Source organism: Ips typographus, linkage group LG1 (assembly GCF_016097725.1).
Source record: "Ips typographus isolate SLU linkage group LG1, UJ_Ityp_2.0, whole genome shotgun sequence".
Taxonomy (NCBI): Eukaryota; Metazoa; Arthropoda; class Insecta; order Coleoptera; family Curculionidae; genus Ips; species Ips typographus.
In genome coordinates, this window is record NC_138422.1 from 30,509,316 (window position 1) to 30,533,408 (window position 24,093).

The window sequence follows — 24,093 nt, forward strand, 5'->3', positions numbered from 1 at the left end:
TTCACTAAGCAACACTAAACCTTGTTATGGTCAAATACTAAATCGATGATTATAATACACCTGACACTGAAGTAGATCTTATGGGTCACTCTGATGATTAGTACGACGTAAAAACCTCAATAAAACCATAAGCTTATAAGAAAGTGATGCTGATTTTAAAATTATTTTTCAAAACCTCTCGTCTCGTGACTCAGTTCAACTTGCTCTCTATGATATGTATTGAAAACAGTAGCGTGTTACGTTAAAGTTGACTGATATTAGCTTGGCTGGGCAAAAAAATATATTCACCATACAATTGAAATGCAGGTAAAATTAGAATAGTAAAAATATTGAAAACTTAATGTACAATCCAGTACACTCTTTAGCAAAATTTCAAAAACAGCATCAAAGTGCAGTAAAAAAGTGAGTTTTAATTATTTAAAAAAAATCGAATTTTTGGTTTTTATTGGCTACGTCACTGTTTTTGCACTGAGGGACCATATTACCAACCATTGTGTCTCTTGTCAAAATTTGTCATGGATTGTACTTTATCCTGCTCAATACTTTCTTACTGAAACTCGATACGCCAATTAGTTTCAAGTTTTGCCATAAAGCATATTCTATACATCGGAATATAAACTTATTAATTAGGATGTATAGAGCATTAAATTAATTTTAATTAAAAAAATCATCAAAATTATTTGCAATTTTGTAATTTTATGAACACGCCAACTGAGTCGTCGCTTAACTTTGCAACACAATGTACCAAAATTACCAATTAATCACGTTGTTCGTGCCAAATTTTAAGCACAGTGGCGTATCCATATGCAGTGTAATTAAAGTCAAAGTACCGTTGAGTAAAAATATATTTTTCTTTATTTTAAAATGGCGTATTTTCAGTAAAAAGTAACTTTTTTACAACCAAAGTAGGAAAAGGACTCATGACCTGGTAAACTCAACAAGTTACGTTCCAATAACGTACACAGTTTGCAATAAAACTTCATAAAATTCAAAAACATGAAATTTTGAATAGTAATATTTTGGTTTCAAGCACCCAGTTTTATAAATTTGGACTTTGAAATTACTTTTGACTAATAAGGTTCAATATAGCAAAATTATATGGCATTGACAGCAAAAAACGTTTTTTTTTTGTTGGTATTGATAAACCACAGTCACGTGACAATTATCAGAGTGGCCTACACTTTTTTTGAGAATTATGAAGCAGCATGAGGCAATCAACGTCATTGGTCAGGTCGTTACGAGCTACGTTAAGTTGCGGATGCGCAAGAGCTGTGATAGATTTATTAATGACATTTTAGTTAGTGGTATTTTAGTAGTGGGTAGGCCAGCCTGACCATCGATGAGCAATGTTTACATCACCTTAAGTGGATCAAACTAGGTTGAAAGTACGTTCATTCCATTTTAAGGGTAGATTATCGCAGTATTAGTTAAGTTTAAAAAAGGGGTTTGACGTAGTTCTTTTTATGTGGAATAGCAATAATCACCACACACCATAAACACGTGGCAACACACACAGATACACAAATCGATTCTCTATATTTGGAATCGTTCGTGGAACCGGAACGATTGAAAAATAAATATAGTAATTGGGCCATTGCGGTCGTCAATCTTGTTGTTCGCGGGATATTATATCAGCACCTAGAAACGCCTTAGTTATAAGTTCGAGTACTATTTTTTTGTTTCCTACTTAACAGAATATATTTATGATATTTTTAATAGAGAAATATATTATATGGATACTTGTTGTAAATAGTACTTGTAGTCGTTTTTAGAGAGTATTTATGATGGGTAGAGAACAACTAGAGCGAAACGCCCAAGTAGATGCCGTTGCTCAGTTTGACTTTTTTCAGTTTTTTTGGTATTTTTACTTAATCCTACCTACTCGAGTGCCTCTATTATAATCTAGAATTTATATAACGAACATCCCTTTTAGAGCTCCAGGAAACGCTATAGTTGGGTAACTTAATTTAATAGCAAAACGACCATCATATCCCTTTAAATTATGTTTGCTGTTGATATGGTGATAATGATGAAAAAACTTTAGCATTTTAGTATTCAGGGTGGATCTGTACGAGACCAACCAATTTATAGTTTTTCTTTTGTTTTTAACTTATTTTTACATTCTAAAATTATGTTTAACGAAAGTTTTGGGTTAGATTTTGCCAATTTAAGTAGATGCACAATTCGAAAGGTTTTTAGCCATTCCGTGATACTTTAACGAAACTTTATATTAAATTAATTTAAAGTTGCAGCTTGTCATTACTTTTAAAAATTACAGCAGTTTGGTTAGGTTAGTATAGTAATAATAAATGACCGTCATACACTGGCAAGTTATGTATACAGGAAATTTTCACCCTGTACACCCGTTTATTACGTCTTTTTGCTGAGTAAAACCCAACTGGCGTTTCAAATTTTTTTTAACTACATACTTAAACTAGTGTTGCCCCTTTTCCTTCTCCCCACCAGTTTTAGGGCAGATTTTTACAATAATTAAGAGAGACAAATCCTCCTAGCTTTCGGCTAAACGCAAAGCACGCGTCGTGTGTAACTCGGTCATTTTCCACATGACTAATAATAATTAATAATTAAATAATAATAATAATTAATAAAGTAGAGCTTAAACGTCGTTTTTTCATTTTCTATAATTATACGTATAGACGTGATTAAGGCATATTTTAAGAAGAATTGCAGATATAATCTGTGATAACCTGTGATCTACTCCGAAAGAGAGCGACATTTTAATTTTCCGAGTTTATTGTTTCCGGTTTGGTTTATTTAATAAAAATATATAAGCAAAATTGCAGCTCATTTATAAATAAATAAATAGAGAGAGAGAAAGAGAGGAATACAGAAGCAATAATTGTCTACTCATGGTATCGTTTAGGTCAACCTTAACTAAACTTTATAGGTATATAAGTATAATTAAACAGCCGAATTTCCACAATGAAAGGTGCATATTATAATATATTAATTATTACGTAGAACTTTGTATAACGATATACATTTAGCTGAGAACCTTTGTAGAATGCTAGGCGCATCAATCAGGACACCAACAATAGTCTAATACGGTAAAAATCAAAGTAAAATGGTATGACGTAACAATTAAATTGTTACGTCATTGTATATTATTTTGATATTCACCACAGATATTTTTTGTAAGCAAGTTTAAGTTATTGAGGCGTTTAGCCAAAATATGGTAGCTCAGGGTCACTCACTTCCGATAATAGAACATATACAATAAAAAAAAATGACCCGGCTTGGAAGCCGCCCGAGCCACCCAATTTCCACCAAAAAAAAAAATTTTGGACACTTGCCCGTTTTGGGCCGAAACAAAATGGCACTTTGAACAGTATTAAGGAACTGCCTTAGCGTTGGCCTGTCGGGCGGCCCTTGAGCAGGGCCGTAACAATAGAATTGTTGAACTTTTTATATACACAGAGAGAAACCGTGTTGCCCTTACATTTTTTACATAAATAACAGAACTGGAATGATTTACAGAGTGTTTTGAAGATTTTTGTTGAGTGCCAACTACCTTAATTCGGTGTGGAGAAGATTGTCAGTGGATGTGGGTTTTGAGGGATGTTATTTAAATTTAAAAGACCTGAATTTTTGGTTTTTGCATATTAACTGTTCTAGTTTCTTATTTGGAATAAAGTGAAATTTTAAAAAATTTGTAGAAAATCTACTTTGCCAAAGAACAAAAATTGATTTTTGCAAAGCACTAGCACATGGGCAATCCTCTCCACAAACCTGTCATAATCATATTTTTTTACCCAAACTACTATAAATAAATATAACCAGAACCCGGTTAGATGAGTGTTTTTAGCCGATCCGTTTTAAAAATGTTCCTATCACACACACATACACACAAAACACTAATTGCGTACATAAATACCATGTGTTATTATTGTTAATATTACTTAAGTGACCATTAGTTGAAATAGCAGCTCGTTATTATCATTATTATTAAAATGTACAATTAGTGAATTATACTCTTATAATAAACCAACGTTTTTTTTTTTTTTTTTTTGAATCGTAGTACTTAATCGAAAGCCAGGCTAGGAAGTTATTTATATTGTTAACATGTACAGGGTGTCCCAAATTGCAAACACATAATTTTTCGAGCGCCATACATGAATTGTTTTATCAAACATTAAAACCCTGTATTTCCTAAAGTATTATTTTTTGCTTCGGTAGTAATTATGTTTATGCAATTCTGGACACCCTGTAAAGAGGCGAGCGGGTGTCGGACCATTTTTCTTTTTGATTAACACATAAAACAAAAGGCGGCATATTAACAGCCCGATTATACGCCGGGTTTTAATTGTGGGTGTATGGGCAATTATATACTCTAGAAAGTGTGGGCGTGGTTGTGTTTTTCTTATTCAACAGAAAAGCGACTCCTGCCCTGCCCTACCCAAGTTTTCAGTAGTACTGGGCGAATTTACACGACTTGTTTTTATAATTAACGACGTCATTTGATGGAAATCAGTACTAAAACAGTGTTGCCACATAGTGCTCAAATAAGTTTTCAGTTTCTAACTTAAGAAACTGGAAGATATTTGTTAAATAAAGTCAAAATGGCATTGCCACATCCAAACTATTCAGTACGGTCCTGACCTCTAGATTCACTTAGTAATCTGACTATGACATGTTGTACAAAACATGTTTGCAATAAAGTATACAAGATTCCATTAAAAAATAAATTTCTTCAAGATTTTTCTTAATACAGCCCTGTAATATAGGAAATATTTTTCAGGACCGTATTAGAATCTGAATCGGATAAATTGTCTTAAATACACAGTGATGGACCGAAAATGTGAAAATTACAGTTTGCAGTATTTAATTCAATTTACAGTAACTGAACTGAAGAACTGTGTTCTGGAAGATTATGACAAATTTGTTATTTTAAATGATATCCTGGCTAATTATTTCTTTTTTTCTGTTGGTTTTTTGACAATGTGACAACACTGTTAGTGGGTTGGTTCTTTTAATTGCCTTAACCGAAAAAAGCGGTACAACGCCCCCTCGCGGTGTAATTTTAATGTTTTTTAGTTCCTGTTTCCTAGCTTTTATGACGTTATTAGGTTTGTTGTTAGGTTTGCACCACCACATGTTTTATTTTACACTTGTGCGTACTCAAACCTCCATGGGTTTAGTTCGGTCTGTACCTGTAGATTACCAACTCTTTTTTACCGCAAAAAATACGCTTTACTCTTTAAAAACTGTAAAAAAATACTGAAAAAGTCACTAAAAAAATGGTAGGTTATATATCTTTTTGTTATATTATATGCATCTATTGTTATTTCTTCTCATATATTTACGATACGTTTCTGTTTTTCCTCCCTAGCCTCCTTAAAGGCATACACACCCAGTTTAATTACTATCATTATTATGGTTAACTTAATACAATATAATATATTATAGTTATTAATATACGGAATATTAGCGTTTATGAACTATTATGATTAATTGAATTAGTTGCGTTTTTAGAATCGTTAATTTAAGCCTTATGTCTGCAATGCTTACCTTAATAAAAGATGCATATCATAGTTGTAAAAAAACAACAATTTTTGGACAAATAAAAAGATCTGTAAATACACCAAATGTGCTTTTATTAATAGAAAATTGGTAATAATCAAAAACAAGTCGATTATACGAAAAAATTTTATCTAAAATCAATGAAGGTGTACAATGAATGCCTGAATTTTTTCTGTGGTACACAACAACGGTCAAGTTAATTACTTGTGTACAATTTTTTTTTAATTGTCGTTTTGAGGTTACTAATCGTCTCCCAAAGGCGGCTAAGTTAGGCTCTTTCCTATCCAATACTCTTGATTTAAAATGGTAACGTTTCGTTTTTTGTTTATCAAACCCAATCCTCCGACTGGTTTCATGATGAAACATGTTTCAAGATGTTGCACAACAGCTATTATGTCAACCATCCAGTTGACTATACTGGAATGAAGGTCTTTGGTTATCAAACCCTATAGCCTCTCCCTTTTTAACCAATCATATCGGTTTACTGCATTATTGGGGCTGTTCCTAGATTTGGAAATTTGTACGTTCTAGATTAGAGAGTTAAGTACAGATGTCCCCATATGTTGCACAACAGCTACAATATACCTTGTTTGAGAGCTAACGTAACCTAACATCTTTTCCACTGAACCTAAGAACTACTTAACAGAAATGTCCGTTTGTTTATACGTAGATTGTAAATAATCTAGACTAATTATTTTGTCTTAGCCGGTTATGGATGTGGAACAACGCAGCGGTTCTTCATTGGAACGACCTCCGTCCTCGGCGTCGTCCTCGAGAGCCTCGACTCCCGGAGCTCCTTTGCTCCATTTTCCCCTGGCCGGGCTGTTGGAAGCGGGTCTGGTGCCGCCCCTGGACGGCCTCGGAGCCGCCGCCTTCCGCTGCGGAGCCTGTCTGGCCGGGTTCCCGTCTCCGTGGCTACTCGAACAACACGCCGCCCTTCAACATTTACCCGGGGCTGCCGGTAAACCCCATCCCTTGACCATCTCAGATTAAAGTTTACTAAAATTTAGAGCATTCAGGTCCGGACAAACCGTTCGTTTGCGATCAATGCGGCCAGTCGTACCGGTACCGGTCCGCCTACGTGAAACATCGCGAGCAGAACCATCGAGCTCGTTTGCCCGCCGACAAACTGTTTTCGTGCGACGTCTGCGGCATGCAATTCCGCTACCTCAAGTCATTCAAGAAGCACCGCCTCAACCACGCCCTCGAGCGTCTGCACGGAGGCAGGCGGATGTCAGGAGACGCGGCCACGCCCATTTGCGCTCCGCCCACCGGCGACCAGGGCAGCGATCAGGTATCGAGCAGCAATGAGGGATTGCTTGATCGTGACGAAGACACGCCCGAGATTAAGGTTAAGGCGGAGCCTGAAGTTGAAGATGCTCCTGGTACGTATCCTGATGCTATCAATTTGTCACAATTATCACACAGTTCCATTCAGCACGTCGTTACCGATTAAAATAGGTTCCAGGGTGTCCAGTAACCACTGATGAAATATCGTGATGTCAGTTGTCAAAAAATCGTGAGAAAGCGTGAGATTCCGTATGTACGTCATATGCTTTGTTTCTGTCTGTTTTTAAGGTTAGTAAGCAATCGGATTTATTTTCCGATTTAAAAAATCAAATTAAATAAAGAAGTGTAGTCTAAATTTACGGCCATAATGCTTTTATGGAAGGATTAAATAAAACATCAAAAAATTATGATTGGCTTGAAGAAGATGCTTTTAAATGTTTTGTTGTTTGACTGTGTTTAATTAAGTCTCCTTTGCCATGAGATATCTTAATATCACAAGCACATGACTTACACCTGTAAAGTAACAGTGTATTATTTTCCAATCAGTTTTTTGTAATTTATTAATTTACCAAGCAAAGAAGGGTTTTTTACTTTCTGTTACCCATTTCAGCTAGTTTTCCCACTGACTTTTGTAGGCTTGTGAATATGATACAGTTTTTCTTTTTTTACCACACCTGCACCTGCATCTAATGAAGTTGAGGTGGAAGTCGAAGGACTCGAAGGCCCTGGTGCTAATTAAAATTAGTGACAGTGACAGTGACAGTTACAGTTGACACGGTTGAGTTGGCGGAAGACGGAACTGACAACTGACACTAGATAACTGACGTTTAGCGTACAGGCAGTTGCTGTTATAAGGTTATTGGATTGGTACAATATGATAATTTGTGTTTAATTTCAATGCATTTTACTTATAATAATGTTACCATAGTAGAGTGTTAGAAAATTCCTGAAATTTACCTTTAAAATCGTGAGATCCACAACGAAATCGTGAGATCTCACGATAAATGAGTGAGTACTGGGCACCCTGATAGGTTCTAATACTAGAATCTGATGTAGGCTTTATTTACCTATACAGTGATAGTACAGGATGTTTGTTTTAGGCTCCGCCTCTGATCAAGAAAAACCGGACGTGGAACAAGACGACACTATAGACTCGCGGGTGAGTGGGAGCGCAGCAACACCAGTAACAGAAAGACCAGAAGGTGCGGACGCATCTGCTCTAGCTTCGCTACTGCGCAGTGAAGTTAGTGACACCCCGGACCGCCAGAGGGAGCGTCGTTTTGCTTGTCCTTTCTGCGGAAAGTATGTTAGAAATCAAGGTTAGTGTAGCTGGATCGCTCATTTTGTGGTTATGTGTTTTAGGTGCGTGAGATCGAAGGAAAATTTGAAATTGCACGTGAGGAAGCATACGGGGGAGCGTCCGTTCGTATGTTTGTTTTGCGGACGAGCGTTTGGTGGTAAAAGCGACTTGACCAGGCATTTGCGCATTCATACGGGAGAACGGCCCTATCACTGCGACATGTGCGGCAAGTGTTTCGCACGCGCAGACTACTTGTCCAAACACCTGACGACGCACATAAACACGCCTCGTTAGACGTAAAAAAAGAAAACGTTTCCATCCTTGTTCTGACCGTGTATTTTCGTAAACATTCGCTCCGAGCCTTTTTTCCGGTTTTGGTTTTCGCTCCGCGATTAAAGGGGGCGCCGCCGGCGGCAATTTTGCGTCGTAACCGTCCTCAGTACCAGCCTCTATTAATAATATTAAATATTAATAAAATAAAAAATAAACAAAAAATTAAAGAAATAAGAATAAAGCAACGCGCATCCGGTTCATTGTTTATTTGGCTGTGAATAAACTTTAGGTTTTTGTGATATACCCGTAACAGATTTTTTATTTACTTTTTTACAGATGGTTGAACAATAGTTAGTGAGTTACCAAAACTTAATAAGCAATACTAAGTGGCATTGACGCGGTTCCTCTAGTCAATGACTGAATTATTCGTCCCGTTATTACCGGTCCGAACGCTCTAATATCTACCTCAAGTCAATAATAAGTTTTCTTGCATTTTTATAATCAAGATTATTGCGATTTTTAAGCAAATACTTATATGTTAACACCACTTAGTCAAGACACCCAGATTTATAGGGTAATGCCATTTTTTGTTTTTGCTAAAAATACATACAGGTGTGGTAAATCCAAAACCGACCATAGGAAAACCGCGTAACGGACAGAGAAACGCACATTATTGCATGCGCGCGACTAAGACAGAAAACGAAAAAAATATCAAGTAGGCCATATTTTCAGCGCGCTGTTGCCAAACGCCAAGTTATTTTGTCGACGGTATTTGAGTGATACTTGGCGTTTGGCAACAGCGCGCTGAAAATATGGCCTACTTGATATTTTTTTCGTTTTCTGTCTTAGTTCCGCGCATGCAATAATGTACGTTTCTCTGTCCGTTACGCGGTTTTCCTATGGTCGGTTTTGGATTTACCACACCTGTATAGTACCCTTTTCTGGTTAGACGTTATAGCCAACCGTCTTAAATCTGATTGTCCTTTGCAATCGGTGTGCTTTTAGCTTCTAGAGTGAGTTTTATCGCTGCCCATGCCAAAAGTTAATAAGTAATGTTTGCTTGTTGAAAGCAATCTGAGAAGGAGTGATAATAATCATTACACGGTGTGGTAAACACCAGAAAAAGCTGTTAGTAACTGTTTTCTCTACATGTTTAAAGGCTTAACTTCTTCAGCCCCTAAATTTGTCAGTTTAGTCGATTTGAAAGCTCTGGAACTAAATCGTTATAAAATGCACAAAGAAATCTAAACTGTAAGCAACGAATTTACTGCTTTCCATTTTGTATTAAAATTGTAGAAACTTGTTCAAAAAATCAATAGAAAACTCCTTCAAACAAAAATTTGAGTAGTTTTAAAGTTCCTTTGACAACTTCAATGACACTTTGAGGTGGATGAGAGTGTTCGGACAAGTTATTCTTGTAAAACCTAATAATATTAATAAACAAAACAGCGAGTCGATTCCACGTATAGACGATTATTATACATCGAAGATAAAGATATTTAAAGAGAATATTCATAGCATATTTATTGATTATTCGTGTTAAGTATGTCCTGTGCCAAATCGATGTACCTCAACTATTAAAAATAATAAATACACTTTTAATGTATTGGCCCTATTCGGTTCGGCGTGGGTGGGATTGAGGGGGAGGGCGAAGGAGATTCCAGAGTGTTCTAGTGTCAATTTTCAACAATCTTCGAACTCCCCCGAAATCTTGCATCAAAAAATACTCTTTAGATTTGTAAACTACCTTCATACTTACCTATATTAAACCATTTATAATATTTTAGCGGGTAAATTTTTGTTTAAATGTTTAACATCCCCGTGTTTATTTTTAACCGCACAACGTTTCGGACCCTTTGTTATAGGGCTTCATCCTCTGGAAACAATATAATATAGTATAATTTGGTTGTGTACCGAACAATCACCGTATTACCTCGATAACAAGTGAGTTACGGTGTTAAACATTTACAGTTTTTACGTGTTTAATAATATTTATTATGATATAATAACAGCATCAACAAATAGTCCATATGTACAGGGTGCTATATTTTTACGATTGAAAAAATTTTATAGAGGAATAAATTGTTTATGGCTTTTGTCAATTATAACGTGAACTACAGTTAAGTCATATGTGTGGTATAGCTACACGTTTACGACTTTTAAAATTCGTTTCATAAACCTGTCAAATATGTTTATAATAATCCAATATGCTGATAAGTAGGTACTTATATCTCTAGGGAGTTTTGGCATGGTGTGACAGTCAAAATCCACTTTCCGCTCTACCTTTGGTAATATTTGATGTTTGTGACAGTTAAGAAACACTTTTTTGCAGTGGAAAATTTTGAATAATCAATCTTAAGACTCTTTCCAGCCCTACAGAATTTTGACGAAAAGTGAGTTTTGAAGCTTTCTTATGCTTTTTCGATACTTTTGAGAGGTTAAACCAACCTTCTTTGACCTGAAATGAGTTATAGACTTTGAAGAATTCTCTGCTTAACCGTGTAAATAAAGCACCCTGTATATTTATTATTATAGCATTAATAACGATAAGGAATTAATAATGATAATTTTTATACACACAGACACGTGCGAAGCATTTGGGACACGTTATTTTATTTTTTTTTCAGAGTGTTTCAGACACCTAGAAGATTTTTTCAGACTTGCGACTCAGAAGAAACTTATTAGGTGTTTGAATCGCTCTGTATATAATTTATATATTCGAAACAGATGGTTTTCTGTGTACACGAGGGTGCCTTGGACTATGATTTTTTTATGGTGAACTTGCATTTACTGTCACGTTTGAAAATTTGTATAAAAAAGGAAAAATGCACGTTTAGGCTTAATTTTTTGGAAAAACAGCATAAAATGTACATTTCACCATTCAGTAGCAATACAACAACGTCCCAAAGCCCGCAAATCCTTCCAAAATGAAATAAAATAAATATATATTTTAAAAGAGTAATAAAAAGCAACGTAAAACGTTTTTTGCTACAATTATTATTATATTTAATATATTATATATTGTTGTACGTGTACATAAACCTAAGACGTTCTTAATCTAAATAATAAATGTTCCTACTATGTGTGAATAGTGTTTAAGGATATATTTTTATGTAAAAGAAGACGACTGTAAATATACATGGTGAGTAAGGTTGGGGAGAGAGAGGGTAGACGCGCTCAGCGCCATCTATCTAGCAAAACTACACACAAACACACACGCAAAAAAAAAATATTAAAGGAGGGGCATAGACTTACTTCGTATATATATTTAATCGTGATTTTTGATGTTGTTTGTCGGTGTCTACATTTATTAAACGAACAATTTTGAATAATATTAGTAGCGCAAATTTGGAGATTTTCCTTACATATATTCGATGTTTTTTTCCATGATATTGTCGTAGAAATATGTTTGGTTGGGGCTTCGACTTGTAAAAATGTTTGTGTTAAAAGAGGCACTACTTGGCAGCGTCGCTACTAAACTTAAGAATTTTTGCCTTTTTTTTTTTGGTATATACAAGGTCAACCATTGTTGTAAAATTTTGCATGTTTTGGAATAAGTGGCGACGTTGTCAACTTGTGTGAGCTAGAAAAAGTTGAAGTCTTTTTGATTAAATTGACCTAGAGCCAAACATTCATCTCGACTATACTTTTTGCAAAAATTGTAGTTATTGCAAAATTATCTTATCCTATATTAATAAAACACACACAAAACAAAAGTATCTAAATAACAAAGCCAAAAAAAATCAAAAACCACCCAAAAATGACTCAAAACGCTTTTCCCATTCAAAACCGAAATATATGCAGCAGGAAAAAATAAGAGAAAGAGAGTGAGGTTGCTCAGTAAAAACTTTTTTAAAAAGAAATAAAATGGTGCTGAACTATATATTTGTGAATGAACATGTGATATAGACAAAAAAAACGTTGATTTGTAGGATTTTAGAGTTAATAACATAAACAATGATTTTAAGAGGATATTTTAACTGATATTTTTTAAATCTCAGTGTCGCCCAGTTCTTACTATATATATTCTATATAATATATATAGTAGGTTTATATAAATGTATTTTGATGTTATTGAAACCGTATGTAATATTCCATACACCAGTATGTGTGTACAAATACATCGAATTCTTATATCCAAACTGTTGGGTTTTATTTTTTCTGTAAAATCCTTTGATAAGAGTTTGAAAAGCTACGTTCAGGGCTCCGCAAAACTCCTTGGAAGTATCTGTCTTAAGAATACTTAAGATATATTTAAAAGGGCCTATATCTCCTTTCTCTATCCTTTTCTATATGTCTACATGAAACAGACGATTACGTATATATGGAACACTATTTTGACACTCTTTTTTAGTCTAAAAGAATCACGTTGGAAAGTTTGAATAAGTACAAGTACAACTTTTTTTACATTATTTACAAAAAAAAAATTAATTTTTATCATCCTGTATCATCTGCCTGATAGTTTTTTTTATCTAGACTGTCTCTTTCGAGACAGAACCAATTTGTGGCCTAGTTCAACACTCAAGTAGTCCTTGATCTCATCACGTCTATACAGGGTGTTACCCAGGCAATTCTGCACCGGTTTCTAATATTCCTATATCTGTAAATTATTTTAAACCGATGAACTCCCTGTACGTGATTAAATACGGTTTTTCCATTTACCCAGGTTGTCGACATTTTTATTATCATATTATTAGGTTCGAGGATCCTCTCCAGCCTATTTCGAGTAATCGATTTTATCTCATTAAAGTTGAATTTCTATCAGCACAGTAATTACAATAGTCTACATTGTCTGGTTCATCATGAGGAATATCTTAATTATCGTGTGTGTTCTGATGTTGTTCCAATTGTCCGTCTGTTCTAAAGTTGGGATCGTAAACGGGACAACTGCAGATGAGGGCGAGTTTCCTTATATGGTAACCACTCAACTTCAAAAATTGTATCTGTTAGGTTTTGATTTAAACGAAGTCTGTATAGGTGGAGCTGCTGGACGACCTAAACAGTTACCTGTGTGGTGGGTCTATAATTGGAAATAAATGGGTCCTAACCGCTGGACATTGCATCGAATACAACCTAATGTAATTATATCCTTTATGTACTTACTTCAACTTAAGCTAAACGGAATTTGTTGTTAGAAAGACTGTAGTCTATGGCACTAATACCCTCTACAATGGGGCGGAACCAGAACAGTCGGTGGGAGTGAAAAAACTCCACTTGCACCCCATGTTTCATTACAACGAAACTGATGCTGGAGGTATCCCACTTTACGATTTAGGAATTGTGGAGGTAAAATGGTATTCAGCCTCTCAAAAGTGATAAATGATAGATTTTAAGTGCAGTTACATGACGAACTTCACTACACTGACACTGTCCAACCAGTACAATTGGTGGATAACAACGAAGTACCCTACCACACAGATGGCGTTGTTACTGGTTGGGGTGTTAATGAAACTTGGGGAGTTTTACAAAACTTACAAAAACTCACTATGCAATTGTTGACTGAAGAGGAATGCATTGAAGAAATAGCCGCGCGTACCGGACACGATATCTTCAATCCTGAACATAATTTATGCAGCAAGGATGACTGGAGAGGAGAATGTTATGTCGGTCGATTTCTTTTTAAATTTATAGAGTGAATCTAAATTAGGAAGTTTCAGGGTGACTCCGGTAGCCCTTTAGTTATACAAGGCATTCAGTACGGAGTCGTATCATGGTCTGTAAAACCTTGTGGAAGCAGTCCTGGCACTTACAGTCGCATAGGAAATCCGTTGTATAGAGAATTTATTACAAATATAACCGGAATTTGATTAAAAAGAATATATACATACAAGATTAACTGTAGTTTAACTTAGTTTATGCTGTATTCGCTAAAAATGTAGTTTCATAAGGCACACAGATGACGTCACTAACAAATTACAATTCCAACCTTCCTGCACGAATTTTGACATTACTAGTGACAAATGACAATGATATAACCTAAAAATCGTTTTGGTTTGTTTGGTTCATGTTGTAGGGCCCCAAAAACACGTTAGCACTTAAAAAATTGTTTTTTTTTAGTACTGAAGTAGTGTCAACTATGGTAGAAGTTCCCGGGTTTGCGGACCCCAACAAAACCGTGGAGATTTCCGGGGAAAACGACGATGCGCCAAAGAAAAAATCTGGGAAGAAGTCTGGGGGCTTCCAGTCTATGAATTTGAGTTTTAACGTGCTAAAAGGTATAGCAAAACGGGGCTATAAACAACCCACGCCTATACAACGTAAGGTAAGTTTCACAATTCTCTTAGCTCAGCCTCTAATTGGTCTGAGATCAGTAAAGCTGTTACTGTTTGTGATGCTTAAGTTATTTTTACATCGTCCTAATTAATAAATAAAATGAAAATATTTTTAACAAATTTCCTTTAATCCTGTATGTTACTACACAGGTTATTACTTCCCGGTTTGTTAGCTTCAAGAAACTAGTCCTTCCTGCCTTCAAAACAGGTGCTGTAATCACTCAAAATTATACCAAAAAGTTACTTTGATAAATTAATATCTGGAGTTGACAAAGAGAATAATAAAAACTGTCTAATTTTGTATGTCTGCCTTATAGTTAGTAGTTATTACTTCACAATTATCAAAATTTACTCAGGTAAAACATTTTTGCATCACTCTCAGATTTGATATCTTGTTCTTAAACTGAACCTAGTGACTGTTGGGTAAATGATATAGGTTGCACAATACAAGTTACACTCCAAATGAGTCTGACAGGTTTTACTTCTGTTGTATAGACCTTTTTTCTTATTTAAAAAGTATGTTTATGTATTATTATTTCTGACTCAGAAATGTTAAGAACAAAAGTAATTTTTAATTAAAATGTCACAGTTTTTTACTAGATTTCAAATGTTATCTATAAAAACTACTAGCTAAGCAAGATGCTACAATTAAATCAAAGTTTGCTTTATTCATCATTAGTCTAAGGCAGGTATTTCAATTTTGAAGGTAGAAACCATAACAAACTGATGTGGTCAAGATTTTTTTGGCTATTATCTTTATTAGTCAACTTTACACTGAAATATAGTAGAACATCTTTGTTCCAGACCATACCTCTGATCCTTGAAGGACGAGATGTAGTAGGCATGGCGAGAACGGGAAGCGGTAAAACGGCCGCCTTCCTCATTCCCATATTTGAACGACTAAAAACCCGATCTGCTAAGGCTGGGGCGCGCGCTCTTATCCTATCTCCTACCAGGGAATTGGCATTACAAACCCTTAAATTCTTGAAAGAATTGGGCAGATTTGTGGGTTTAAAAGCAGCCGTGATTTTGGGCGGAGACTCGATGGAAGATCAATTTTCTGCGATCCACGGCAGTCCGGATGTTATTGTTGCCACTCCCGGACGTTTTTTGCACGTGTGCATCGAAATGGATTTGAAACTGTCCAGTGTCGAATATGTGGTGTTTGATGAAGCTGATCGTTTGTTTGAAATGGGGTTGAGTGAGCAATTAACTGAAATTGTAGGCCGATTGCCTGATAACAGACAAACAGTACTGTTTTCTGCCACTCTACCCAAAGTTTTGGTGGATTTCGCCAAGGCGGGACTGAGCGATCCGGTTTTGTTGCGTTTGGACGTAGAATCGAAAATTCCTGACGAACTGAAACTCCAATTTTTGATTGTAAGACCGGAGGAAAAGGTAGCAGCTTTGTTAGTGCTGTTGCGTAATGTTATCGATACTAAACAGCAAACTGTGGTATTTGCCGCCACTAAACACCACGTCGAGTACGTACACCATCTGCTAGATACGGTGGCAATCTCGAACACGTATATCTACTCCAACTTGGATCCTTCGGCGCGTAAAATAAACGCAGCCAAATTTTCAACTGGAAAAGTTAAAGTTTTGATAGTGACCGATGTGGCCGCCAGAGGGATTGACATACCGCAGCTGGATAATGTTATCAACTTCAATTTCCCCTCCAAACCTAAATTGTTTGTACATCGTGTGGGTCGTTGCGCTCGAGCTGGCCGATCTGGAGTGGCCTACTCATTAGTATCCCCCGATGAACAACCCTATCTGGTCGATTTGCATTTGTTTTTGGGACGCCCCCTATCGGTGGTTAACTCGACGAATAAACAAGGAACGGTCGGGAAATTTCCTCAGGATTTACTGGAGGATCAGTTGAGCTCTCTGATTGCTCGCGAACACGAAATAGACCCGGTGAGTTTTGAGAAAACGTTAAAATCAAAAATATGTGTATGTAACACAAAAATTATGGTTGTGCTGTTCTCAGCCCCATCAAATGCTGTATTGAAATTCTATAAATATACTGCAATTGGGTTGGTTGTCATTGTGATGACGTCAAAAGGTTATTATATCAATTTTCGAGTCCATTGACTACTGTGGCCGTATTCGTTTTCACGCTCCATGGAGCGAGCAGAACGTTTTTGACGTCAGGATGACGTAATTTGGGAAAAGCAAAATTTGACCAACTGTCAGATAACGTCAAAAACGCTCTGCTTGCTCCATAGAGCTTGAAAACGAATGCGGCCTGTGTAAGTTGTCTGTAATCAAATATCTTTTCTCTGGTCAAAATCGTTTAAGTATTACCACAGGGAATGGTTTCAATTCTTCTTCTTCTTCTCATCCAAATTGCATTACTTAACAAGTCGTTTATCATTTTAAGTTTAATCTTAAGCATTTTATAAATTTTTTTTTACTTTATATGGGATGTTTAGGGAGTGCATAAAACTATGGAGAATGCCTACAAACAGTACATTAAAACGAGGCCAGTGGCGTCCGCCGACAGTTGCAAAAGAGTCAAGGAGCTGGACTTGGGGTCTTGCAGCGTCCACCCTTTGTTTAAAGAGGGTGGTCATTGTCAAAGGGAGCACATCTTGGACAGGATGAAAAGTTACCGACCTCAAGGAGTGAGTATTTTATACAAAATTTAAACAATTTCTGTGTTTTGTTTGAGAAATTTTCTATATTGCTATGTTGAATACTTGCAGACCATATTCGAAATTTGCGGCAAAAACAAATCTCAGGAGTACCTGACCATGAAGGAGAAGCGAGCCGCACACAAAGACAAAATCGAGTCGCACAAACGCCAAGTAGAAGTTAAACAAACGGAACAGCTTAACTTTGTTAAACCGGCAGCTTCCTCTTTGATCGGTAACACTAACCTAACCACTAGATGTATATGTATTATTAATACGACTTCAATCAGGTAGTACCAGTGCTGACATAGAAGGCGCTTTCGACAAGGTGATTGTGCCGAAAAAACGCAAAATGGATTTTCTTTATCAGAAAAAACCAAACAAAAAACTCAAAATTGGAGAGGATGTTTATGTACCCTACGCCCCTGATGATCAACACACTGAAAAAGGGTTAGTACTGTTTTTAAACGGTAAGGTTAGGTTATATTTTGCTTGTTTTTTCCTGTCAATATTTTAGTTGAATTTTAACCCTTTTACACTTTTTGGATATTTTTCTAAATTACCGAGTTACACTTGGTTGTACTTTTTGTGCTTTAATACAGTTTTTCGGAATAATTCCTTGAAGAGGGCCTTCGGGTCAAAAGTGCCCTAACGTAATCTTGTAGAAGGTAAAATTCCCTACAACTTTGTCCCCTTACACTTTTTGATACTTTTTTAAATATTCGAGTTATGCGTGAGTGAACTTGCTGGGGTCTTTCAGAGCATTTTTTTGTGCTCTAGCACAGTTTTTAGGAAATATTTCCCTGGTGGGGCAAAAGTATCCTAATGTAAACTTGCAGAAAGTGGAGTTGCCTACAACTTTGCCCCTCTACACTTTTTGAATATTTTTTCAAACCCTGAATTTAAAAAAAATTTCTTTTATTACAGTTACAGTTATTTAACATTTTTTTTTTTTTTTTTTTAATATTTGTCGACAGTTTAACAGTAAATAACTTCCAAAACGAGGCCAGTAAAGCCGAATTGGACCTGACTGGAGACTCTGAAGAAATGTTCAGAGCAAGGAAAAAGTGGGACCGACAAAAGAAGAAAATGATCACTGTCGAGGTAATTGTTATTATATAATCAGGGAACAAAACTAACATTAGTGCCTTTTTTACTCTAAGTACAAATATTTAGACCTGTTGAGTAGTGTAGTGTCAGTGTTAAAAAAAAATTAATCTGAGTTACTGACCAGATTTTGTCGCTTTTGACAACCTTTAATGTAAACTTTATAGCGTTCTTTTCGCCAACTACTACTATGTGCAAATATATTTTGTTTCCCCAATATAGAATCCTCGTAAAGGCAAAATTAAAACGGAAAGTGGGGCGTGGATTCCGGCCACTTACAAAAGCGATCGCTATGCTCAGTGGCGTGATAAAACCAAAGTTGCCCAAAATATGGATTATCAACAGGAGGAAGGGGATAACGATAATAACAATTCTGGTAAAATTGTTCTCGAACCGAATTTGGCAGGTTATTAAAGACGGAATTTCAGGTGTGAAACGACGGTTTACGCACTGGGCTAAACACAATGAGAAAGTGAAGTTGAAACAGCGCAAGTCGGAGATGAAAACCACGGATCAGATCCTTAAAGCTCGCGAAATTGCTGAAAGAAAGAAGAAGCGGCAAAAGAAGGGAGGAAAAAAGAAAGGTAAAGGTGGCAGAAGAAAAAAATAAAAACTTAGTTTCTGTTGTTGGTTGTAAAAAATAAACAGATTTGTGAAAATGTGTTTAGTTTTCTTTTGTTAACTATTTAGGTGCGATATTTCTAGAGAAATCGCAAAATTTATAGAACTTTCAAATTGCTCTTAAACAGATGGATTACTAATCATGCCTTAGCTAATTTCTTGAAAAAATTGCAACTTTTTGCTAGAACAAAGTTAAGATTTCGCAGGTTCTTTGAATATGATCTCAACAGTTTGATACTGCCAGATGGTCGTCGTTATTCCACAGGAAATTATAGAAATAAACTTATTGTTCTTATTATATATTTCAAGTAAGTACCTTCTCCATATAAAAGTACATCAAACACTATTTTACTGTATTTAGCTTTTTAACCTAATATACAAGAGAAAAAATACTTAAAAAACAATCCCAAAAAAATTATGAGTACACAAAATTCACAATCATTGAAGTGAAAAAAAAATCACGATTTATTTTTGAGCTTCGATTCGATCATTTCCTGCCAGGAAGCAGTCTCCAACATCACATTAGACTTGGCGCAATTGACCAAAACCACATTTTCCCCATGCCCTTGAGGCTGAATGAGAACTACATCCCCCTCCTTTGTTACATTAGCAGACTTTATGCTCTTAGCAAGAGTCAAGTTGGTTGTGGTGAGTCTAAACAAGCTGGAATCCAAGCAAGAATCGGCGACTTTCAAATTTAAATTGCCGGAGTCTTTGATCGTGATGTCCGAGCTGGCTGTGATGCGACTTAAATGAATATCGGCAGAGCCCGAGTTGATTATCGACGACAGTTGACCGTCAAATCCGGCTAAGTAATCGCAAACACAGCTTGATTGAGTTTCACCTCACACATCCAACTTACCGAGGACTAGGTTTCCTTTCATTAGGAATATTTTGCAATTTTTGTGTATGTTACTCAGGTCCATAGAACCTTTTTCCACCACAAAAATGCTCTCAGTGCAATATGAGGACTCTACTGACATATTTCCAGTACCCAAGGCTTTGAGTTTTAGATTCAATCCTTGCAGTCTGCCAGTTTTGATAGACTGTACACATAAGAAAGAGTTAGATGATTAATTTTTACCAGGCGTCTCATTGCCAGACATTAACATATTATTCAATTGCTTATCTTTGTTACTTTTTCGGACTTTCACTACACTAGTACTTTTTGCCCCAATTCAGTCTGTTAACAAGACACCCGGTGGTACAAATTAACAGCAGTATTACCCCATTAGTAACCTTAGCAGAAATATTGGCAGCCTGAATAAAATTATTCAAAATTATATTACCATCCTGAGTTGACACATCCAAGGTGTTCCCTTGAAATCGGTCTATGAAGACATTTTTCTCAGTCTCAATTATAACTTTGTCTCCTTGAAAATACCCCACAGAAACGTCGTTTTTAGCTTTGATGTGCAAATCTATAAAAACTCGCATATTTCACCTCTTATCTAAAACAGCTTTAAAGCATACTTACTGGCTTTCACTGGCGCTTTAATGCTACACAAGGTGTTGGGATTCAAATTACCTTCACTTCTTACAATCACCTTATTTCCATCCAAATAATGCTCGATGGCATTGTCATACTTCTGATCAGTTTGCAATAGGAATGCATTCAGGTTGTGATACTTGTGTACATTTAGGGGTTTGACGCGCACCTTACAGCCCAAATCGACGTGGATATCGCAAAACGTGGGCACCTCTAGTTGGGTTTTTACGATGGAAAGATCGGAACATTTGCGGGGGATCTGGTGGAATACCACCGCATCACTTTTTAAGAACACCGCTTTGTTGAGCAGTTTTTTAAGAAAAGACCTACATGAATTCGAATTTTGCTTTAGATAACCTCCATAGAAATATTGGAAAAATACTTACATGGTGTTTCTTTGAATTTAGAGCTAAAAAGTACAGCTAAAGGCCATACGTGACTATGCGGTTGTCAACAAAGAAAAAACGAAAACAAATTACATAACCTCACTATTTACTATCTTTTTTGAGGTTAAGTTTCATGATCAAAACAAAGTACTTTTGCAACCTATTTTAGGTTTTTTAATTGTTATCTCTGGTCTTATGTAAGTAAATTAATTAAGGCGACATATTTATTAGCATATTCTAAGCCATTGCACTTGTATTGCACATTTAAAGCAAACTAAACTCACATAACCTCAGAAGTTGTTGATAATACAACTTTGGTAGAAAGTAGAAAGCGACCTAATTCAGGTAAAGAATGTACAGAATTAACAATCAGCTAGGCCAGTGTATTGTTTTACTAGTCTTTACAATAGTTAAATTGAGTTTAGGGAGACAATAAAATGTTTTTTAGTCGGATGCGTCCTATTTTGAAGTACTCCCTACTCGGTGGGGCTTTGGGTAGTACCGCTTTGAGCCTGAAGTGTAATCAGTACGAATGGGACTCTATTGGTATAGTGCGGTTTGGTAGAGCAGCTCTTACAGTATTTGAAATTGGTGTAATATACCAACGGGATTTGTACAGTAAGAGACTTGACAAAGCTACTTTGGAATACAAAGAATTGAAGGTGAGACTAGTCTTGTTATTATTAAAATGTTTTTTTACTGAGTATCAATGAGGAAGTATCAAAGTTGTTAAAGTAAAACAAGTTTGTAACTCAGAACCAAAACAATATGAGTTTTAAGATCTTTTTTAAGTTGTGGATAATCCAAAAATAACAGTCTAAATTGCTCTAGTGATTCAGAAGTCTAAACAAATTCACTGATTTCAACAACCACAAAGAAAAATCTGAGGAAAAGAATTTTTAAGCAGTTACCTATCATGTCAGAAAATGTGTTTTTCCAACTGATTTGAACAATTTACATGGTTGCATTGTTCAATATTGCTCTAACTTACCGCTATATCTGCTAATATCAGTGCTAAAGAAAGTGTCCAGAAAGAATAGAAACATTACATTTTTTTATTACTGGCTTAAGAAAGTGTAAATTGCAAATAAAAACAAACATTCTTCTGCTCTAAAAAAATGCACATAGGATAATTCATAATTTCACTATTTTTTTTTTCATTTTGTCTTATTTTATAGTCTAAATGCCACAAAAAATCAGCGGAAAAACTCTTAGGACTGTGTTGTGCCAATCGAGGGGTGTACATTAAAGTGGGGCAACACGTTGCCGCTTTAGACTATCTTTTACCTCCAGAATATGTACAAACGATGCGAGTTCTGCACAGCCAAGCGCCGTCGACCAGCCTCAAAGATGTATATAAAGTTATTAGAGAAGATTTAAAACAAGAAGTGTCAGAAATTTTCGAGTCTATCGACCCACAACCGTTAGGCACCGCCTCTTTGGCACAAGTACACAAAGCTACTTTAAAAGACGGTACAGTGTTGGCGGTTAAAGTGCAACACCCCTATGTGCAAGGAAATTCGCGCGTCGACATGACAACCATGGAGTATTTGGTGAAAATCGTGAGTTGGGTGTTCCCGGAGTTCAAATTTCAATGGTTGGTGGACGAATCGAAGAAAAACATTCCGCAGGAGCTGGACTTTGCCCAGGAGGGTAAAAACGCGGAACGAATAGCTGAGTTGTTTGAAAAAGTCGAATGGTTGAAGGTACCGAAAGTGCGATGGGATTTGACCACGTCTCGTGTACTGGTCATGGAGTTTCTGGAAGGTGGTCAAGTCAACGATTTGAACTATATCCAGAAGAACGGTATAAATCCATATGAGATTTCTACAAAGTTAGGTCAGTTGTATTCAGAGATGATTTTTATACATGGGTTTGTGCACAGCGACCCACATCCTGGAAATATACTGGTGAAAAAAAACTCGAAAGGTGGTTGTGATATTGTTTTGCTGGATCATGGCTTGTATGCGGTAAGTTTACTAATTTGATATTTCATTCTAAAATGTATAAATTGTATACATATTTTTTCAAGTATTTTTCTATTTTAAGAAGCTTTGATATAATTTCAATTGCTTGAATCATCAAATCTCTAAATTTTTTAAATTAATCAAGGTTAATGCAGTCTGCTGAGGGGTTACCAAAATCTAAATAAATGCAATTGATATGGAAACAGTGAATAGGTTATTAACGGTTACGCCCAATTTCAAAACATATCCTCAAAGAAAAATTCCATAAAAAACAAGTTTGACTTATCCCTGTCCTTATCCTTTAAAAGTTTAGGTTGAAAGTGTCATGTTATTATAGGCCCATTCAAATACCCACGGTATAACAGCTTTTTAAAGAATTGTTTATCCGTTTCTGTTCACTTTACTATAAATTGATTTCGGGGCATTTCAGACCTTAAAAGACGAATTCCGAGTTAACTACGCCAATTTATGGCTGAGCATTTTAGACCGAGACCGAAAGGGAATGAGGCAGTATAGTAAAAACTTAGGGATCGATGGTGACGTATACGGATTGTTTGCCTGTATGGTAACAGGACGAACTTGGGACACTATAATCAAAGGCATTGACAGGTTCAGTTTCATATTAACGTATTCTCCTCAAATTGAGAACAACCAGAAATTTTTTAGGCAAAGTTTTAGTAAGGGAGAGAAAGACTTTGTCCAGCAACATTTTACCGGACTGCTGCCTCAGATTTCTTCAGTTTTAGAGAACGTGAACAGGCAAATGCTGCTGATATTAAAAACCAACGACCTTATGCGAGGTATAGTTTAACCGTATTAGGTTTTAAAAGCCCAAATTGGAATAGTTTAATATTATTGTAGGTATAGAGTACACGTTGAGGACAAGCGCTCGTATGGGAGCTTTTAAAGTGATGTCGCAGTGTTGCGTCCACTCGATTTATGACCAAAAATACCGGAAATGCGATAGCAGAGTGGAAAAAGTTAAGATTAAGTTGGCCGAATATTGGTCTTTGTTTAAAATTCGAGTTTATTATACTTTGTTGAATTTACGACTTTTACTTTAAAGATTTGTTGTTAAGTAATTATTTTGGGAATTTTGTTACTTTATCAGAATAATTACAGTTGTTGTACCTAATATTTTGATGATATTAAATTATTTTATATACGCCTGTGTATCTGTGAGCTATAATATGAACTATATGGGTGAC

General features: G+C 35.9%; 6 protein-coding genes and 1 long non-coding RNA gene across 22 annotated transcripts in view; 5 read left to right on the forward strand and 2 right to left on the reverse strand.

Moving 5' to 3' along the window:
• The window catches only part of LOC145728531 (uncharacterized), a 47,034-nt gene extending 34,488 nt beyond the window's left edge, over positions 1-12,546 (forward strand). For 13 of the 14 annotated variants that reach the window (XM_081979429.1, XM_081979122.1, XM_081979651.1 and 10 more), the window contains 4 exons: positions 6,247-6,502; positions 6,552-6,926; positions 7,932-8,133; positions 8,194-12,546. In XM_081979429.1, the coding sequence (XP_081835555.1) occupies positions 6,247-6,502; positions 6,552-6,926; positions 7,932-8,133; positions 8,194-8,425 (1,065 nt within the window). In that variant the 3' untranslated portion in view covers positions 8,426-12,546. The remainder of the gene's footprint in view (positions 1-6,246; positions 6,503-6,551; positions 6,927-7,931; positions 8,134-8,193) is intronic. The other variant, XM_081979042.1, reaches the window with a different exon arrangement.
• Positions 7,187-7,537, reverse strand: LOC145730955 (uncharacterized). The gene is made up of 2 exons (XR_014178721.1): positions 7,401-7,537; positions 7,187-7,344 (listed from the first exon to the last, which is right to left on the reverse strand). It is a non-coding gene; the product is annotated as an uncharacterized LOC145730955 (long non-coding RNA).
• A 577-nt stretch (positions 12,547-13,123) lies between the features above and the next one.
• Positions 13,124-14,240, forward strand: LOC145730187 (chymotrypsin-2-like). Its single transcript, XM_081981303.1, has 5 exons — positions 13,124-13,320; positions 13,382-13,482; positions 13,540-13,690; positions 13,744-14,007; positions 14,062-14,240. Exons 1-5 carry the CDS (start codon positions 13,207-13,209, stop codon positions 14,209-14,211), a joined length of 780 nt encoding a protein of 259 aa, XP_081837429.1. The 5' UTR covers positions 13,124-13,206; the 3' UTR covers positions 14,212-14,240.
• Positions 14,241-14,369: 129 nt separating this feature from the next.
• On the forward strand, positions 14,370-19,081 carry LOC145728211 (ATP-dependent RNA helicase DDX54). The gene is made up of 8 exons (XM_081978312.1): positions 14,370-14,666; positions 15,481-16,596; positions 17,115-17,306; positions 17,388-17,550; positions 17,606-17,765; positions 18,293-18,419; positions 18,645-18,798; positions 18,851-19,081. The coding sequence occupies exons 1-8, from the start codon at positions 14,481-14,483 to the stop codon at positions 19,030-19,032; spliced, it is 2,280 nt and encodes a 759-aa protein (XP_081834438.1). The 5' UTR covers positions 14,370-14,480; the 3' UTR covers positions 19,033-19,081.
• The window catches only part of LOC145730844 (ATP synthase F(0) complex subunit k, mitochondrial-like), a 57,579-nt gene continuing 49,832 nt past the window's right edge, over positions 16,347-24,093 (forward strand). Inside the window, exon 1 of the mRNA XM_081982415.1 lies at positions 16,347-16,351. The gene's annotated coding sequence lies outside the window, so the exon portion shown is untranslated. The remainder of the gene's footprint in view (positions 16,352-24,093) is intronic.
• LOC145729608 (uncharacterized) lies at positions 19,327-21,056 on the reverse strand. The gene is made up of 5 exons (XM_081980480.1): positions 20,919-21,056; positions 20,521-20,858; positions 20,271-20,464; positions 19,906-20,089; positions 19,327-19,851 (listed from the first exon to the last, which is right to left on the reverse strand). Coding segments are annotated over exons 1-5 (1,068 nt in total). The 5' UTR covers positions 20,921-21,056; the 3' UTR covers positions 19,327-19,501.
• Adck1 (aarF domain containing kinase 1) lies at positions 20,974-24,050 on the forward strand. Of its 3 annotated transcripts, none has more exons than XM_081980072.1 (6): positions 20,974-21,115; positions 21,367-21,580; positions 22,097-22,888; positions 23,316-23,494; positions 23,552-23,685; positions 23,747-24,050. In XM_081980072.1, exons 2-6 carry the CDS (start codon positions 21,371-21,373, stop codon positions 23,947-23,949), a joined length of 1,518 nt encoding a protein of 505 aa, XP_081836198.1. In that variant the 5' UTR covers positions 20,974-21,115; positions 21,367-21,370; the 3' UTR covers positions 23,950-24,050. The 3 variants fall into 3 exon arrangements, with proteins under 3 accessions (XP_081836198.1, XP_081836142.1, XP_081836076.1); XM_081980016.1 differs by having other exon boundaries at positions 21,111-21,263; XM_081979950.1 differs by lacking the exon at positions 20,974-21,115 and having other exon boundaries at positions 21,356-21,580.

What these genes read in the sequence shown, in the direction of transcription:
- Adck1 (XM_081979950.1), top strand. Translation starts at nt 21,356, where the DNA reads ATGTTTTTTAGTCGGATGCGTCCTATTTTGAAGTACTCCCTACTCGGT. An exon ending in TGGAATACAAAGAATTGAAG is followed by an intron (nt 21,581 to 22,096) that starts GTGAGACTAGTC and finishes CTTATTTTATAG; the next exon opens with TCTAAATGCCACAAAAAATC. An exon ending in AACCAACGACCTTATGCGAG is followed by an intron (nt 23,686 to 23,746) that starts GTATAGTTTAAC and finishes ATATTATTGTAG; the next exon opens with GTATAGAGTACACGTTGAGG.
- LOC145728211 (XM_081978312.1), top strand. Translation starts at nt 14,481, where the DNA reads ATGGTAGAAGTTCCCGGGTTTGCGGACCCCAACAAAACCGTGGAGATT. An exon ending in GATCAACACACTGAAAAAGG is followed by an intron (nt 17,766 to 18,292) that starts GTTAGTACTGTT and finishes ATTTGTCGACAG; the next exon opens with TTTAACAGTAAATAACTTCC. An exon ending in AGAAAATGATCACTGTCGAG is followed by an intron (nt 18,420 to 18,644) that starts GTAATTGTTATT and finishes TCCCCAATATAG; the next exon opens with AATCCTCGTAAAGGCAAAAT.
- LOC145729608 (XM_081980480.1), bottom strand. An exon ending in TAAAGCGCCAGTGAAAGCCA is followed by an intron (nt 20,465 to 20,520) that starts GTAAGTATGCTT and finishes GAGTTTTTATAG; the next exon opens with ATTTGCACATCAAAGCTAAA. An exon ending in CTGCTAAGGTTACTAATGGG is followed by an intron (nt 20,090 to 20,270) that starts GTAATACTGCTG and finishes TTATGTGTACAG; the next exon opens with TCTATCAAAACTGGCAGACT.
- LOC145730187 (XM_081981303.1), top strand. Translation starts at nt 13,207, where the DNA reads ATGAGGAATATCTTAATTATCGTGTGTGTTCTGATGTTGTTCCAATTG. An exon ending in TGCATCGAATACAACCTAAT is followed by an intron (nt 13,483 to 13,539) that starts GTAATTATATCC and finishes ATTTGTTGTTAG; the next exon opens with AAAGACTGTAGTCTATGGCA. An exon ending in ACTGGAGAGGAGAATGTTAT is followed by an intron (nt 14,008 to 14,061) that starts GTCGGTCGATTT and finishes AGGAAGTTTCAG; the next exon opens with GGTGACTCCGGTAGCCCTTT.